Source organism: Centropristis striata, chromosome 6, assembly GCF_030273125.1.
Source record: "Centropristis striata isolate RG_2023a ecotype Rhode Island chromosome 6, C.striata_1.0, whole genome shotgun sequence".
Classification (NCBI taxonomy): domain Eukaryota; kingdom Metazoa; phylum Chordata; class Actinopteri; order Perciformes; family Serranidae; genus Centropristis; species Centropristis striata.
Window position 1 is genome coordinate 15,345,963 of NC_081522.1, and position 13,568 is coordinate 15,359,530.

General features: G+C 42.3%; 1 protein-coding gene across 6 annotated transcripts in view; it reads left to right on the forward strand.

The window, feature by feature from the left end:
* Positions 1 to 13,568, forward strand: part of frmd4a (FERM domain containing 4A) — a 113,332-nt gene that overhangs the window by 71,709 nt on the left and 28,055 nt on the right. For 5 of the 6 annotated variants that reach the window (XM_059334557.1, XM_059334558.1, XM_059334555.1 and 2 more), the window contains exons 2-4: positions 5,687 to 5,752; positions 11,644 to 11,738; positions 13,390 to 13,482. In XM_059334557.1, the coding sequence (XP_059190540.1) occupies positions 5,687 to 5,752; positions 11,644 to 11,738; positions 13,390 to 13,482 (254 nt within the window). Of the gene's footprint in view, positions 1 to 2,564; positions 3,143 to 5,686; positions 5,753 to 11,643; positions 11,739 to 13,389; positions 13,483 to 13,568 lie in introns of those variants that run through there. The other variant, XM_059334559.1, reaches the window with a different exon arrangement.

Here is a 13,568-nt window from a genome sequence, read left to right on the forward strand (position 1 = left end):
GTGTGTGTGTGTGTGTGTGTGTCAGTCTTAACTGCCTACCGCAGCGTCCCACAGTCAGGGTTAAAGAGATTCTCCATCTTGCTTCAATTAACTGCTCAGCGCTGTTTATATCACATTCCACCGATATAGGTTACCTTTTCCAGCACAGACCATCAACCCTGTTCCCCTGCACGACCCTAAAACTTGACTCAAATACCCACCTCCTATTAAACCCACCTCACCCATCCAGATCTTTCCCCCTTTGGAGACCAGATCAGCACGTCATTACAACCACACCTCAGCCCAGAATAGAAGCCCACTGGCTCTATAACAAGGCTCTGTCAGGGCCCAGATATGTCACACCTACAAGTGTTTCACCTTATGCTTCTTGGAAACACCCTCAGTAGGTCACTGAAAGGTGACCATGTATATGAAAGTTAAGAGACATGAGCATTGGACAGAGAGGGTCACTAAATCACAGCTGTTTGTTATTGTTCCTTCCTGCCTTGCTTCCTTTCTTCCTTCCTTTTCCTCTCTGGCTTTTTCTGTGAATCCGTTCAGCTTCTCTGGAGCTCCTCATATCCATTCCAAACAGGAACAATCATTCATAAACTCATGTAGTTTAAGTGTTCAGGATCTTCCTACTGCAATCTTTTCCACTAGTCTTCTGTCTTTGTCAGGTATACCCCAATTCCCCTACTGTCTGCCTGCATTGTCCACTTCTCTCTCCCTCCCTTGCATTGGCCAAACAACAGGGCCCTTGTGATAGCAAACTGAGGAAGCTACCAATAAAGGGAGATATGTATTTGACCGGAGAAAGTGAATGAAGGACCGGTGTATGTATTAAAGCCAAAGAAAGAGTCATCTGGAGATGTTTAAGTTGGACAGGACAGTTTCCGGTGTCTGGAACAGGCCAAAAATATCCAGAAACAGAAAAATCCAGCAGGGAGGGGAAAGGATACACCTCCTCGTTTCTCATGTGACCTTCCACATTCAGCAAACTAAGCTGAATTTTGGGGCCTGCAGCAGAGCAGCAGAAGGGTATGGCAGCAACAAAACTGTTCAAGCCAAGCACATAAAATTTAATTGCATCTTCGTATTGCTAAATGTCTGGGAAGAGAGTATTTCTGATGAATCCTGCAAATTTAAGGTTGTGAATTGCCCATCATATTTCAAATATGGTGCATTTGGCTCAGACAAAGTTGACACAGACTATCTGAAAAGTTAAGATGTCTGAAGACAACAAATGGTCCAGTATCCTGATGCTGCTGCTTTGCGGAAGTTGCAATACATATGTGTGCACACTGTACATTTGGCCTCATACTGTTTTCATAACATGAGGATTGCTCATGTTGTAATGCAATAATACAAAAAACAGACTAGCCTCCACTTGCCAAGTCATTTGAACACTTTATTGACAGTAGGTATAGGCTTAGCCCTGCCTTCACAGCAAACTTTAGTATCTATTTATGGTACCAAAAACTGGACTGCTTTTGTTATGTTAACAACTTGTGGTTTCAACGGCTGCTGCTCCAGCTGTGTAAGGTGAACACAAGTGCCCAATTTAGGTCATACAAAAAAAAGAGTCAGTCCAACGGCTGCAGTGGACTGAAGGCCAGAAATCATTGAAGCAAACCAATCCTGAGAGCAAGGAGATCTGTGTTTAAATGTGCAGACAGGAAGTGACAAGCTGGAGAGAACGAGAGGCTAAACCAGGGAAGTAGAGGTCTAACTGAATCTCCTGCTTGTTAGTAGGAGCATTTAAAGGGACACTGTCCCTCCAAATCAAAAATACATATTATCTATCTTACCTGTACTGCAATTTATCAATCTAGATTGTTAGGTGGGAGTTATTGAGATGTCTGCCTTCTAATAATGAGACAATATGGCTCTTAAATAGAATAGAAAAACTCAACAGCAATGTCTTGACCTGGTTCATCAAGATAGCCTAATATACAGACCTTGTAGTTTCATGTAGGAACTATTGGCATTTAAAAAGCAAATTCCTGCATAAAACTGCTCACAATAAGGTCTGAGGATCATATTTCAAAACCAGGTAATGGTTTCTTTAAAAATACATTGCTGTTTGAAATGTAGCTTTGATTTTGGGATGAACTGTCCCTTTAACTATTTAAGGCCAATGAAAATATAGCAAAATACACGTAGCTTAGCATGTAACTGTAATGCTAGAGTAATAAGACATATGAGGACAAGGTCTTTTAAGGGAACTCTTTCTCCCTCACAAAGTGTACATTTCTGAGAGTACAGCTGATTTAATAAAGCAGGCAGACTGTGATCGGTGCTCATTGTTATGTATCAGCAGTGCATCACTTGTTTTAAAGGCAGACTGTTGGTGTGCTCTGCAGTCATAGATGTCTGTTTGGGTTTGTAAGTACACACACACACACACACACACACACACACGCGGAGGGAGACAGAGAGAGAGAGAGAGAGAGAGGGAGGGAGAGATAGAGAGAGGGAGAGAGGAGGTCTGCAGTTTCTCATGGCTGCTGCAGAAAATTTCCCCTCATCTCCTCCTCTCCCCGCCCCCACATCTTGCCTCCATTATTCCCGTGTTTTCGAAGCAACTCCGATGACAGCGAGAAACATAGCTGGCAAGTGAAGGCAGGCTGGAATACGCTCGACCGTTTGTCATTTCTTCCGGTCGTCCCCCTCGGTTGCTGACCGTTGGTACGGTCTGCTGCTCTCCGCACGTTCACACACCGTTTGTGCACGGTGCCGGTAGCGAAAGGGGGGTTGGTCGACTGGGACTAGCCCCGTGAGAAGCTCTCTGCTTTCAGAAGGAGGGAGAGGAGCCAGCCTTGGGAACCGCTTCATGGTCGCCGTTAATTGGCGCCGAGTTATCGCCAGCTTGAATGGCGAAGATATGAGATATACCGTCTCTGTTGTGTTTAGAGGATACGGGGAAGATATAGTGAGCTGCGTCGCTTGTAACTAACGTTAACTAATGGTCACTAACATGGATGCTGATGTGCCTCCTCCCCTAGGCCGGCCGGGAAAAGGGGTGTTTTTTGACGATTTTCTGGTAGTAACGCGACTCGTTTCTTTCTGGGATTAATCATTTTGATTTCATTTTATTTTTTCTCTCCCTCTTGGAGTCGGGTTTTGTGTGGGAGTCTCGCAGGGAGCTTTTGTTTGCAAGGTAACTAACTAATGATAACGTTACTGCTGTTGCCAGCACTGACCAAAGCATCACTTGTCTGTCAACTGTTTGTGTTTGCCTCTCGAATTTGGGTGTCAGCGCCAGCGAAATGATGAAGCACTGTGAACATGGCTGCTCCACTGTATGTATTGTTCATTCTCATGTCTTGTCTTTAAATGTTTTGCCAGTGAGTCAGGCCTGGGGATGTAAATTAGCCAATTCAAACCTGACTAGTAACGGGTCAGAAATGTTGGTGGATAACATGCAGCATGAATCACACACAAGGGCGAGGGGGTGATGGCAGTACCACATGTGTTTCTAGCCTATGGAACTCCATTGTAATGTAATGTTTACAACATACATTAGAGGTCAGTCAAGATGCTGTATTCAGTGATTTTGTAATGTTAAAAAGAATGCAAAAATTGTTCACAAACTACCTATTAAAACTGTCTCATGGTGCAGCAATATTCCACATTTTCTTTTCTTTTTTCAAGACAGTGTAATGACAAGAAGCTATTCATAGAAACTTTATTACATTTGGTTTCACGGTGGATAGAAGCTCAGTTGCATGTGTCCAATACCACAAAGTGAATTTTATGACTTAAACCAATAAGCGTCCGTCTCTGCCAGATTGGGCTGCCTAATTTTAGCCTCAAGGCAGTGATTTGTTACCTTGACGTTAGGGTTTGTACTATTCCCAGGTGCCTCAAGCAGAGTGCCAGTAAGAGTGTGTGTACTTATGTGTGTATACACAGTCTGCATTGCAGTTTAAAGTATTCTGCAGACAAGATACTAAAGTAAGATGTTTGGTGACTGTACTGTACTCTTGCCCTCTCTTCTGTTACATGTCCAGGCTTAACAATGGAGAAACAAGATTAGTTTAGCCAGCATAATGAAATTAGATATTTGCATACAGTCTAATAACTTTGCACTAACATTTGATACACTTTACATATTAGGGTTGTTATAACCTAGATTTGGCTAGAATAAATTCTTGGCACCACTGACCTTCTAGTCAGTTGCCATAGCAGTAATTAAAATCATTGTATACAGTGTAAACATGGAAGGTAATGTAACTCCAAGAAAGGAGGGTGGGAGATGAAAATATAAGCCAGTATTGGAAAATGTGTGTGTCACTGTGTGCACAGGTGCACCCAATCTAAACCCTCAAACCACAGGAGATCAATGGTGAGTGGGAGGGTAAACTGAACCCTTCAAAGTAGCTAGAAGACAGACACACACACACACACACACACACACACACACACACAACAGTAATCATTCAGCAGAGTTCACACAGGCATGAGTGTTGAGACACAACTCTGTCACTCCGCTCCCTCTCTTTCTCTGCTATCTTCAGCCCTCTGCTAAATTCTCACCTCCAACCTACCACCTGGATGCAAGCTGGCATGAACAGTGACAAACTAGGAGTATGTTATACTCATGTTGTGGACACACCCTTACCAAATTGCAAGAGCCCCAGGGGGCCAATATGATCCTCATGGTGAAGAGTTACAAACCGGTTACACTTGTGCTTGTGTTTATGCCATCTATGTTTTGGAGGGAGTTCTCATCAAATGTTTGACGAAGAGGATGTCCCTTTCTTTTTACTCCATTTTTTCCAACATTTCTTACCCCGCCACACACTCACATACACCTCCCCCTGGTGTCCCTCCTCATCTCCCAGATGTGAGGGAAGTGTGGGAGGGGCCAAGGGGTGTTTGTGTTCCTCAGGGTCCCTGCTTCCTGTGAAATTGTCGAGAAACTGCACATGTGCTAAGAACACCAGCACACACACACAAATGACACTAACATGCGGAATCCTCTGGCACAGTGTGTATATCTTTTCCTGAAGTGTTTGACTTTATTTCAACTGTGAGTTGTTATGCCCCAGTCCTGTATTCATTTGAATTTTGCCGTGCAGTCCCAAACTTTCAGACAGGTTTGCAGGATTGGCTTGGCTTCATCAGTCGTGTGAAATGTTTGGCCAGACTTCTGTAATATTTCCCACAGTTGACTGTTTCATCATTGTACCTGCTTTAGTGTTTTCGCCTGAACTTGGCAGACGGATATTATCAGTTTTTTTGCAGCTCTATTCAGCAAACCTTGTATCAACAACACAGCCAAACACTCAAGTGACCATTGTCAGCAGGCAGCTTCACTCATTGTGGTCACTGTAGTCCACTGATGGAGAATGGATTTCCTGCTCAAGGAGGAATGTAAGAAATGTCAGTAAAAAAGAGAGCCAGCAGGACGTTGTCTCTTTTGGCCCATTGTGTAGTTAGCTCCTCTAACCTTGTTAAGACTTAACTGAGAGAGCACACACACATGCACAGTGCAAGCTTTCCATACAGCACATCTCCCATACTTATTGATGTGGGGATGCATCATGTTCTTGCTTGTTATATAGAAATTAAAGTAATTTCCTTTGTATGACTGGCATCAGCGAAAACTCATTTGAAAGCCTGCTTTTGATCTATATTTGTAATATCTGTAATCAATTTATAAACAAGCATCCCTCGTCTTTTTGTCTCTTTTCCGTAGATGACAGAAGGGAGGCGATGTCAGGTCCATCTCCTGGACGACAGGAAGCTGGAGCTCCTTGTACAGGTGAGTCTCTCTTCCTCCTCACTCTCCCCTGTCTTTCTTCTCTCTCTCTCTCTCTTTGTGGACTCCCATTTCTTTAGAGCGAGGGAGAGGTGATGTCTGCTGTCCTGAGGGACTCACTTACTGCTGACCAAGGGAAATTTGGTCAGCAGTAGGTGACTTTGCTCTTTCTTGATGCTCACCTGATCTCTTCACACACACACAAAGACACACACAAGGGTGCATCAAACAGACCTTGTCCTGATTGAGGCACAGATCAGACAGAGTACACATGGCGCAGCACGCTGCTTTTTTGATTAAAGCCTACAATTTTAAAAAGATTTGGGCTCTTTTTTTACATCGTAGACAACCACAGATTAACCTTTCCTCTCAATTCATCTGAATGGACAATTGAAAAAATGCAGATTACGTTGAGTGCTTCTGACTTTTTTTCAGCTCAAATTGTTCAGAACACACCTGCAAAAATGCAAGGTGCATAAAAAAGCGAGGCACTCAGCAATGTAAAGCAACGACTAAAAAGCTTCACTCACATTGAAAACAATTACAAAAAGCTGATTTTGATCAGAGCCTTTCTGTATATGTAGAAGCCCAACACAGGGTTCAGTCCTAACAATGTCCTAAACAGAAAGTCTTACTCCCCCTAAAATCATGCTTCACTGCCCATTCTTCATCATCCTTCCCTACTGCTTTCCACGAATGCCTCAGAAATGCCCATCTCACAAAAAGCATCAACTGTTTGTGTAATTGACAATGCTGCATCCTATCCTCCAAACGTCTTGGAAAAACAAAGCAGCACACTGCCCCCCTCCCCCTACTTTCAGCCTTCAATTCTCCCAGCAGGCCTTTCAGCAGTAATGGCCAAAGGCAGCATCAGCAGCACCCACAGCACACCCGTCTCTCCCTTGTTTGCCATTTAAAGCCCCTATCCTGTGTAGATAGTTATTTACTACTGTACGTCTGCTCTGGTCTGTTCTCTGTTCTATACCCAGGGTTAAACCCTGTTGTGTTCGTTTTTTAGTATAACACATAACACACATTTCATTAGATTGTTTTTTTAGTTGTTTATACATTGTGTGGCCTTTTCTGCACTGTAATCCTCTCTCCTCACTTCCTCTTTGTCTTAATTGATTGTTGATGACATTTACTTTCATCATCTACAGCATAAGACCCCTCTCATGGTTTGGCTTCAAAGTCTAAAATATTTTCATTCAAGGCTCCTTCCACTCAATCTTACCTCCCTTGCCCCCCTTTGGGTCTGATCATTACCTATTCCGCTGGGGAAAAAAAGAGAAAGACAAAAGAAGATAATTGTCCTGGAACAGGAGAAGAGGAGCAAGCAGAGAATAGCAGCTTCACACAGAAACTCGGGAGGTTTAGAGGGAGAGAGAAAAGTGAGATGAGGGCTCAGGGATGGAGAGACAGGAGATGACACTAAAGGGATGGGAATAGAGAGGAGAAAATGGAGGGGAGAGTCGAGGATAGGTCTGCTGACTTTCTGATTTGATTACTCTGCCAGAACTGATCCTCTCTTTCAAATTGGTATTTCTTTCTGCTCCTCTTCCACATTCTCTCTCTCCATCTCTCTTGACTTTCCTCTCTTCACTCTCCATGGCTTCTTTTCTCAGCTTCTTGCTTGCCTTTTTCCTGCCCCGTCTTTGTCTTCTTCTAAATCCTCAAATGCAGCTGCAGCAGCTCTGTATCTCATCCATCCATCCTTTCTTCCGCTTTGATTATCATCCTCTTGACCATCAAGAAAAGAAATAACAAGGAAATAAAAAGAGAGCCAAAGATTTAAATAAAAACATTATAGTTATCTTTGTTTCATGTAAAGATTTTCACAGATACTTGAAGATGCTGTATGTGATAGAAACAGCTGTTTACCACATAATATGCACAATGAAAAAAATGGTATTTTACAGTTAGGCAATGGTATTAGCAAGAGAGAAGTCCGGAAGAGTGGATGTTATTAACAAACAATTGTCCTATAAATCAGAATACTGCTGTTTTTTTTCTCTTTTCTCTCTTTTCTTCTCTTGGCTTCTCTGCGTTGTGCAGATGTACAGTAGGCCAGTGAGCTGTCAGAAGGCCCACAGAGAATTAGGATGTTATTCTTAGTTTTGTGGTGAACTAAGAAGCACTCAGGACCTCCAGTCGTTTGAAGGATTTTTTGAAGGGATGATCATAATACATAAACACCGCAAACAGTTATGCTTCAAATATTAAGGCAGTTCTCCAGTATTACACACTCCATCGGGCTACTTCATGTCTTCAATGATCATTTAACATCAGTGTGGTGAAGTCAGTCGTGTTTTTAGCTGTTTTTATTTAGGTTTATATAGCAGGCCAAGCTCACCAGGCCGCTAGCCTCTGAAAGGTTGGATCTCATTCTTTCACTGACGTATAACATTGACCAGCTGTTTAATCCCAGAAGTGTCGTTCACCTTTTTCCGCTTCCTTGTCCCCTTCCTCTAAACCTTTGATAGTGTGTCCTCTGTGGTTTGTTTATGGAGCAACGCCTCATTGGCAGGGAACTATGTGCCAGAAGGCCAACACACCTATTGACCAGGCCGTAAAGATTGAAGCTAACCACCAAACACACCACTGGGTGAAAATATATGTCAGTCATATGGCTATCACTCCCTAAGGCTACAGAAGTGTAGGTTGAAGAGTGAATGGGGTATTAAGCTGTATAACAGTACTGCTCTCCATGCCGTTGTTTATGTGAGGAACCCTACACAGCTAAAGAGACACTTTACGATTCTACTGTACCATCATAATATAAATATAACACAAGTATGTATACAAAGCATTAGTTAAAATGTTAAAGAATGTAGGGTAAGTGCCCTTGGACTTTTAAATAGTTTCACTGATAAATCAGTAAGCTTCCCATAAATCTGAGCGACCCTGAAGGCGCCAAGGGCCTGACTAGCTGCTTGCAGAGATTGGGCTGTGACTTGCTGCCAGCAAGGCAAGTGAGCTACTGTTGTGTGTTTGTCACTTGTCTGGGAGTTTGATTTAGCATGGCTCCTCCTCACATGCACCTCCCTGTAATTCTTGTGCTGTTAATTACCTGTGCTGCTGAGGAGGCACAGGCTAAATGTCTATTAGCAGTAATGCTGTCTAAGCTAGCAGAGAGCTTTTCTGACTGATAGATGGCTACTTAGTGTGTATGTGTGTATATACAGGAGTGTGTCTGCATTGTCTGTATCAGTCTGGAATGTGTGTCCCTATTGTGTGTTTATTGTGCCATATCACTTACTATATTACCTGTCATTCACTGTTTGTGTCACTGTTGGTATCTTCCACCACATTATTACACACCCGTTAGGTATCTGCCATCTCACAGATAAGCTGTAGTGTCGGGATGTGTGTATGCTTGTGGAAGCAATGAGTCGTCACTTGAAGCTCAAATATACTATCCAGTGCAACCCATGTGATTTTAACAGTCTGCTTGGTATTCATAACAATGTTGTAGCAAGAAGATCAGCTTAACCTTACAGGGGTCCTTCAATTCTTTTTCATCTTCAGTCATGCACTTCTGAGGTTCAGCAGTGTATCTGTGGCTCATTTCATCTCCATATCATCACATGTTCATGTATCCCTGTCCCCTGCTGATTGTTTGCTATTCTTTGTGGTGGCATGGATGTCATTCAATTGATATTGTTGCCAAGGCAGATGACTGCTGTGTGGTAATGAGAGACCATGACTGCATGTGTCTCAGACTGAACCAAAACATGTATTACGACTAATACTATAAAGATAGCCTGCCTCCAGACCTAAAATTTCCACATCTAAAATGTTTTTGAGCACTTCAAAGAAATCCAGTGTTGATCTTGCGAATCATTGCTCTCCCATTTGGAGAAACAACAGAGCCAATCAGAGCCTTTGTAGATGGGACTACCAGTTTTTGTCAGACTTTGAGTCAGACAGATCCGGACCATAGGCTGTATAAAAATAATGAATGTAGTCACCCAGATATCACCCATTGCTTCATGGACTTTTGAAGCCTGGAGTTGGAGTGGCATTTCGGAAATTGCTATCTTGTTTTTTAGGGAATCAGCATATGTTAAGAATTGATTGGGAACCAGAAGGATGCTATGTTATTAGCCAATGCTAGCACAATTACATCCATATTTCGAAATGAACAACCGACTCCTTAGAGTGTCTTTTAGTACAACAGAACACTGAACTGTAGACAATTATAAGTCACCAAAATGTCACCAAAACGTTGAAGCATAACCTGCTTTATCATCTATTTATACTCACTCGTATGCTGTTTTGAATTAAGGCTTGAAATACTTTCGCGATTGAAACACAATCTCATTAGGAAATATTTACTGAGGTCATAAATCAGGTTAGAAGCCTGGTAATTTTCACGTAGACACATAGTCGCGGCTGCTGGCCATTAGAAAGAATGCAGATTTAAGGAACTTGCACATTGGTCACTTGATCAGCACTTAAATATAGTTTCAGCGCTTAAATTACTGCTCGATTTATTAAACTAAACACAACCATTATATAAATACACATTAGCATGCTCACAATGTTATTCTTTGCTAAGAGAGGCAAGTTTACCATTCTTACATACATTTTATTTTAATGATCATCTCTATATTCTTAAACATAGCAGTATTGGAATCTCCTTAATAATTAATACTGATTTACCAATGCTGTAGGGTTTTGTAGTAAGGTTAGATCAAAGGGACATGGAGACAGAATCAGCTAGTACAGATGCCATCTTATTTTCTATTTACACTTTCATCTGATGCAGAAATCCGATACAGGGCAATATAAGGCAGAATCAGCCTATATGTTAGCTTCTCGCTATCGCTTCGATTCTCTTCAGAGCCTTCTTGTGTTGCAGGATCACTGTAGGCGTCGTGCTTATATGAGATCTAGGTCATTGGAGTTGTGTGTTTCTGTGTGTGCATGCATGCGTGTGTGTGTGTGCGATTGCTGTGTGCATGACATCACCTTCTTCTATTTAAATAGCTCTCAGTAGCTTCTGTCACTGAAGTTGTAGCTGTGCAGTGAGTAGATAGTACAGGACCCTCGAGGCAGATTGCTAAGAATGTGCACACCATGGCACGTGTGTCTCTGTGTGTGTGTGAATGTGAGCTTATGATTGCACGCAGTATGTTTTCGCTTTCCTCCCACTGTCCTATATGTACACAATGACAACACACATGTGTACCTCCTGTATGTTGTGAGCAGGCTGCACACATGTTGTGTATGGGCTCTTGTGCACGTACGTGTATGCAGATTTGTGTGTGTATAATGAAAATGTAGGCAGCGAGGCACACCCATGGTTAACCTCAGGGTGGGGTGTGCTGTTACTCAGGATGTCACAAACCAGCAGCAGATGGCAGCAGTCCCCGGCCTCTGCTTGGCTTTAAGATGGTCTGCATGCTCTGGGCGTTGTGATAAATGGAGGTTGTCATCATATATAGCTTGGACAGGATTCCACACTATTAACTAGTCACAAAGCTCTGATGCTAGCAGCAGCCCTCTCCCTACAATACAGTGGTGGAGCCCAGAGCCATGACTCTGCAGTAGAGGTTTGGGTCAGACGGGCGGAAAGGAGGGAGGGAGGGAGGGGAAGGGCAGGGTACCTGCACTGTCAGCAACATCCACACACTCCATCCATCTTTCTCACACTCTCTCTCTTTCATTTATCTCCTCCTCTCTTGCTCTTTTCCCCGGTGTTTGTCAGAATGCTTAGTCATTGCAGTAAATCAATAGCTGATAGAATACATTAACATAAAGCTCTACACATGTACTTGTTCCAATTAAACTACAGTGTGATAAACTACTACTTTCACACACAGGGCAAGTTATACCTGATAAATAAAACCATGCAAAGAGCAGTACTAATTATTTCTGTCTCCCTGCAGCCAAAGCTGATGGCTAAGGACTTGCTGGACCTTGTGGCCTCTCACTTCAACCTCAAGGAGAAGGAGTACTTTGGAATTGCATACACAGACGAAACGTAAGTCACATTCATAAGTAGTGGCATTGAAAACTACTGCCCATGGTGTATCAGTAGCCCACGATTTTGTATTTCAGTGATTCCCCATTAAACTGTAACTGAAACCAAACTATCAGCAGTTACACTCCTCAGTATCAGCGTTCAGGGGCAACCAGTTGTGCTGGTAAACAAAGCAGAAAAGGCAACTCGAGTGGAGTGTAAAGTATGTGAATATGTTCTAGTTTATTAGGTTTTTTAGACTTTGAACATGTTGGAGGCTTGTAACTAATGTTAATGACACCATGGTCACTAAAGCAGCAACAAGTAACCATTCACTAAACCTCAAAAGCTAAACCTCATTTAATTGATTTCTTCTCTTAAAAATATTTTTCTTTTAATGTGTCTTGTCCAAGAACTATGTTACTTTTTAAAAAGTGATGTTTTAGTTTCATCATATATAATAGCATTTAAATTATTCTTGTAAAAGTTAAAAGCTATTGTCAAATACATAGTTACCTTCAGCAAGATGCTGCATCATGAGCAGCAGCACCACTATGAAAACTCCAGTTTCCAGTACATTGTTTAAGGTTTAGTGTATGGTTTTAGGAATCTCACAGTAAAATGTGGCTGTTGGTTTTGGCCTTTTTTGCTCCTGATTAATTTTTAGTGTGCTTTTATATACAGTACATATCTGTTTTGCTTTTGTTTGTGTATATTTATTTAGGTATTAAATAGCTCTTAGATTAAAAAAAAAAACTTTTACATGTAACTTTTTACTTCTCTTTCACTTACTAGTATAAGTGGACGGCTGTGTTCCTTCAAGTCATAATAACACAATCTAAATCACAAACTGATGTATGATCAAATCTCTAGTTATAAAGGGTTTTGATGTTATGATGAGGTTATGATTGTCTTGCTCTGGGCTAGCAAAGGATCACAAGTCTGTGTCTGCCAGAAGCCTTGCTACGAGAACTCTGCTTGAAATGCAAAAATGACATTCAAATTAGTTCTATTATGTTTGGTGACCTAGAAATACAGAAGCACCATAGCATAGTCCAGGGCTAGTCATGCAAACATACAAATGATTTCCATAAAGGCAAACATTGCCATGGCCTTTGCTTTCTCTCTTTTTGTTTTATCTCATGCACCCACTCATGCCAAGTGGGTTCGGCCCTATGGCATTTACATGACTGTGACAAATGCCGTCGCCAATGTCAGTCCAGTAAAGCAATTTCAGCTTTGCAGTCTTAGCCCCCCCAGGGCTAATTCTATGATGTGTAGATTTGTTGGGTGTGTCTGGGGAGAGCAGACGGCTCAGCTCTGGCCGCTCAGTGGTCAAAGAGGCCGTTTGGGAGGAAAAGAGCGAGAGAGATTGAGAGACAGAGATAGAAGGAGGGAGAGTTTGAGAGAGATGTTGCTCAGTTGCTCAGGAGACCATGCAGGGTTACCAGGGTGACAAGCTGTCTCTGCAGTTTTTCTCTCTGTTGGAGGGGGACAGAGAAAAGAGAGGAGGGGGTGGGAGAAGGGGGGAAACAGGAGGGAAGGGAACGGGGAAGCTTAAGTAGGAAATGTTCAGAGTCATGAGATGAAAAGTTGTTGTGTATCCTTGCTGGATATTCAGACATCTCAGAATAAGAACATTGATTGTTTCTTTTGTGTTTTGTCTCATCAGGGGCCATTTTAGTTGGCTGCAGTTGGATCGCAGGGTATTAGAACATGAGTTCCCCAAGAAGTCTGGTCCCATTGTCCTCTACTTCTGTGTCAGGTGAGTCTTTTCTTTATTAAATTAATCACCGAACTCACACACGCCACGGTCTCTGATTGCAGACGGTGTTTAAATGTGCGTGAAAG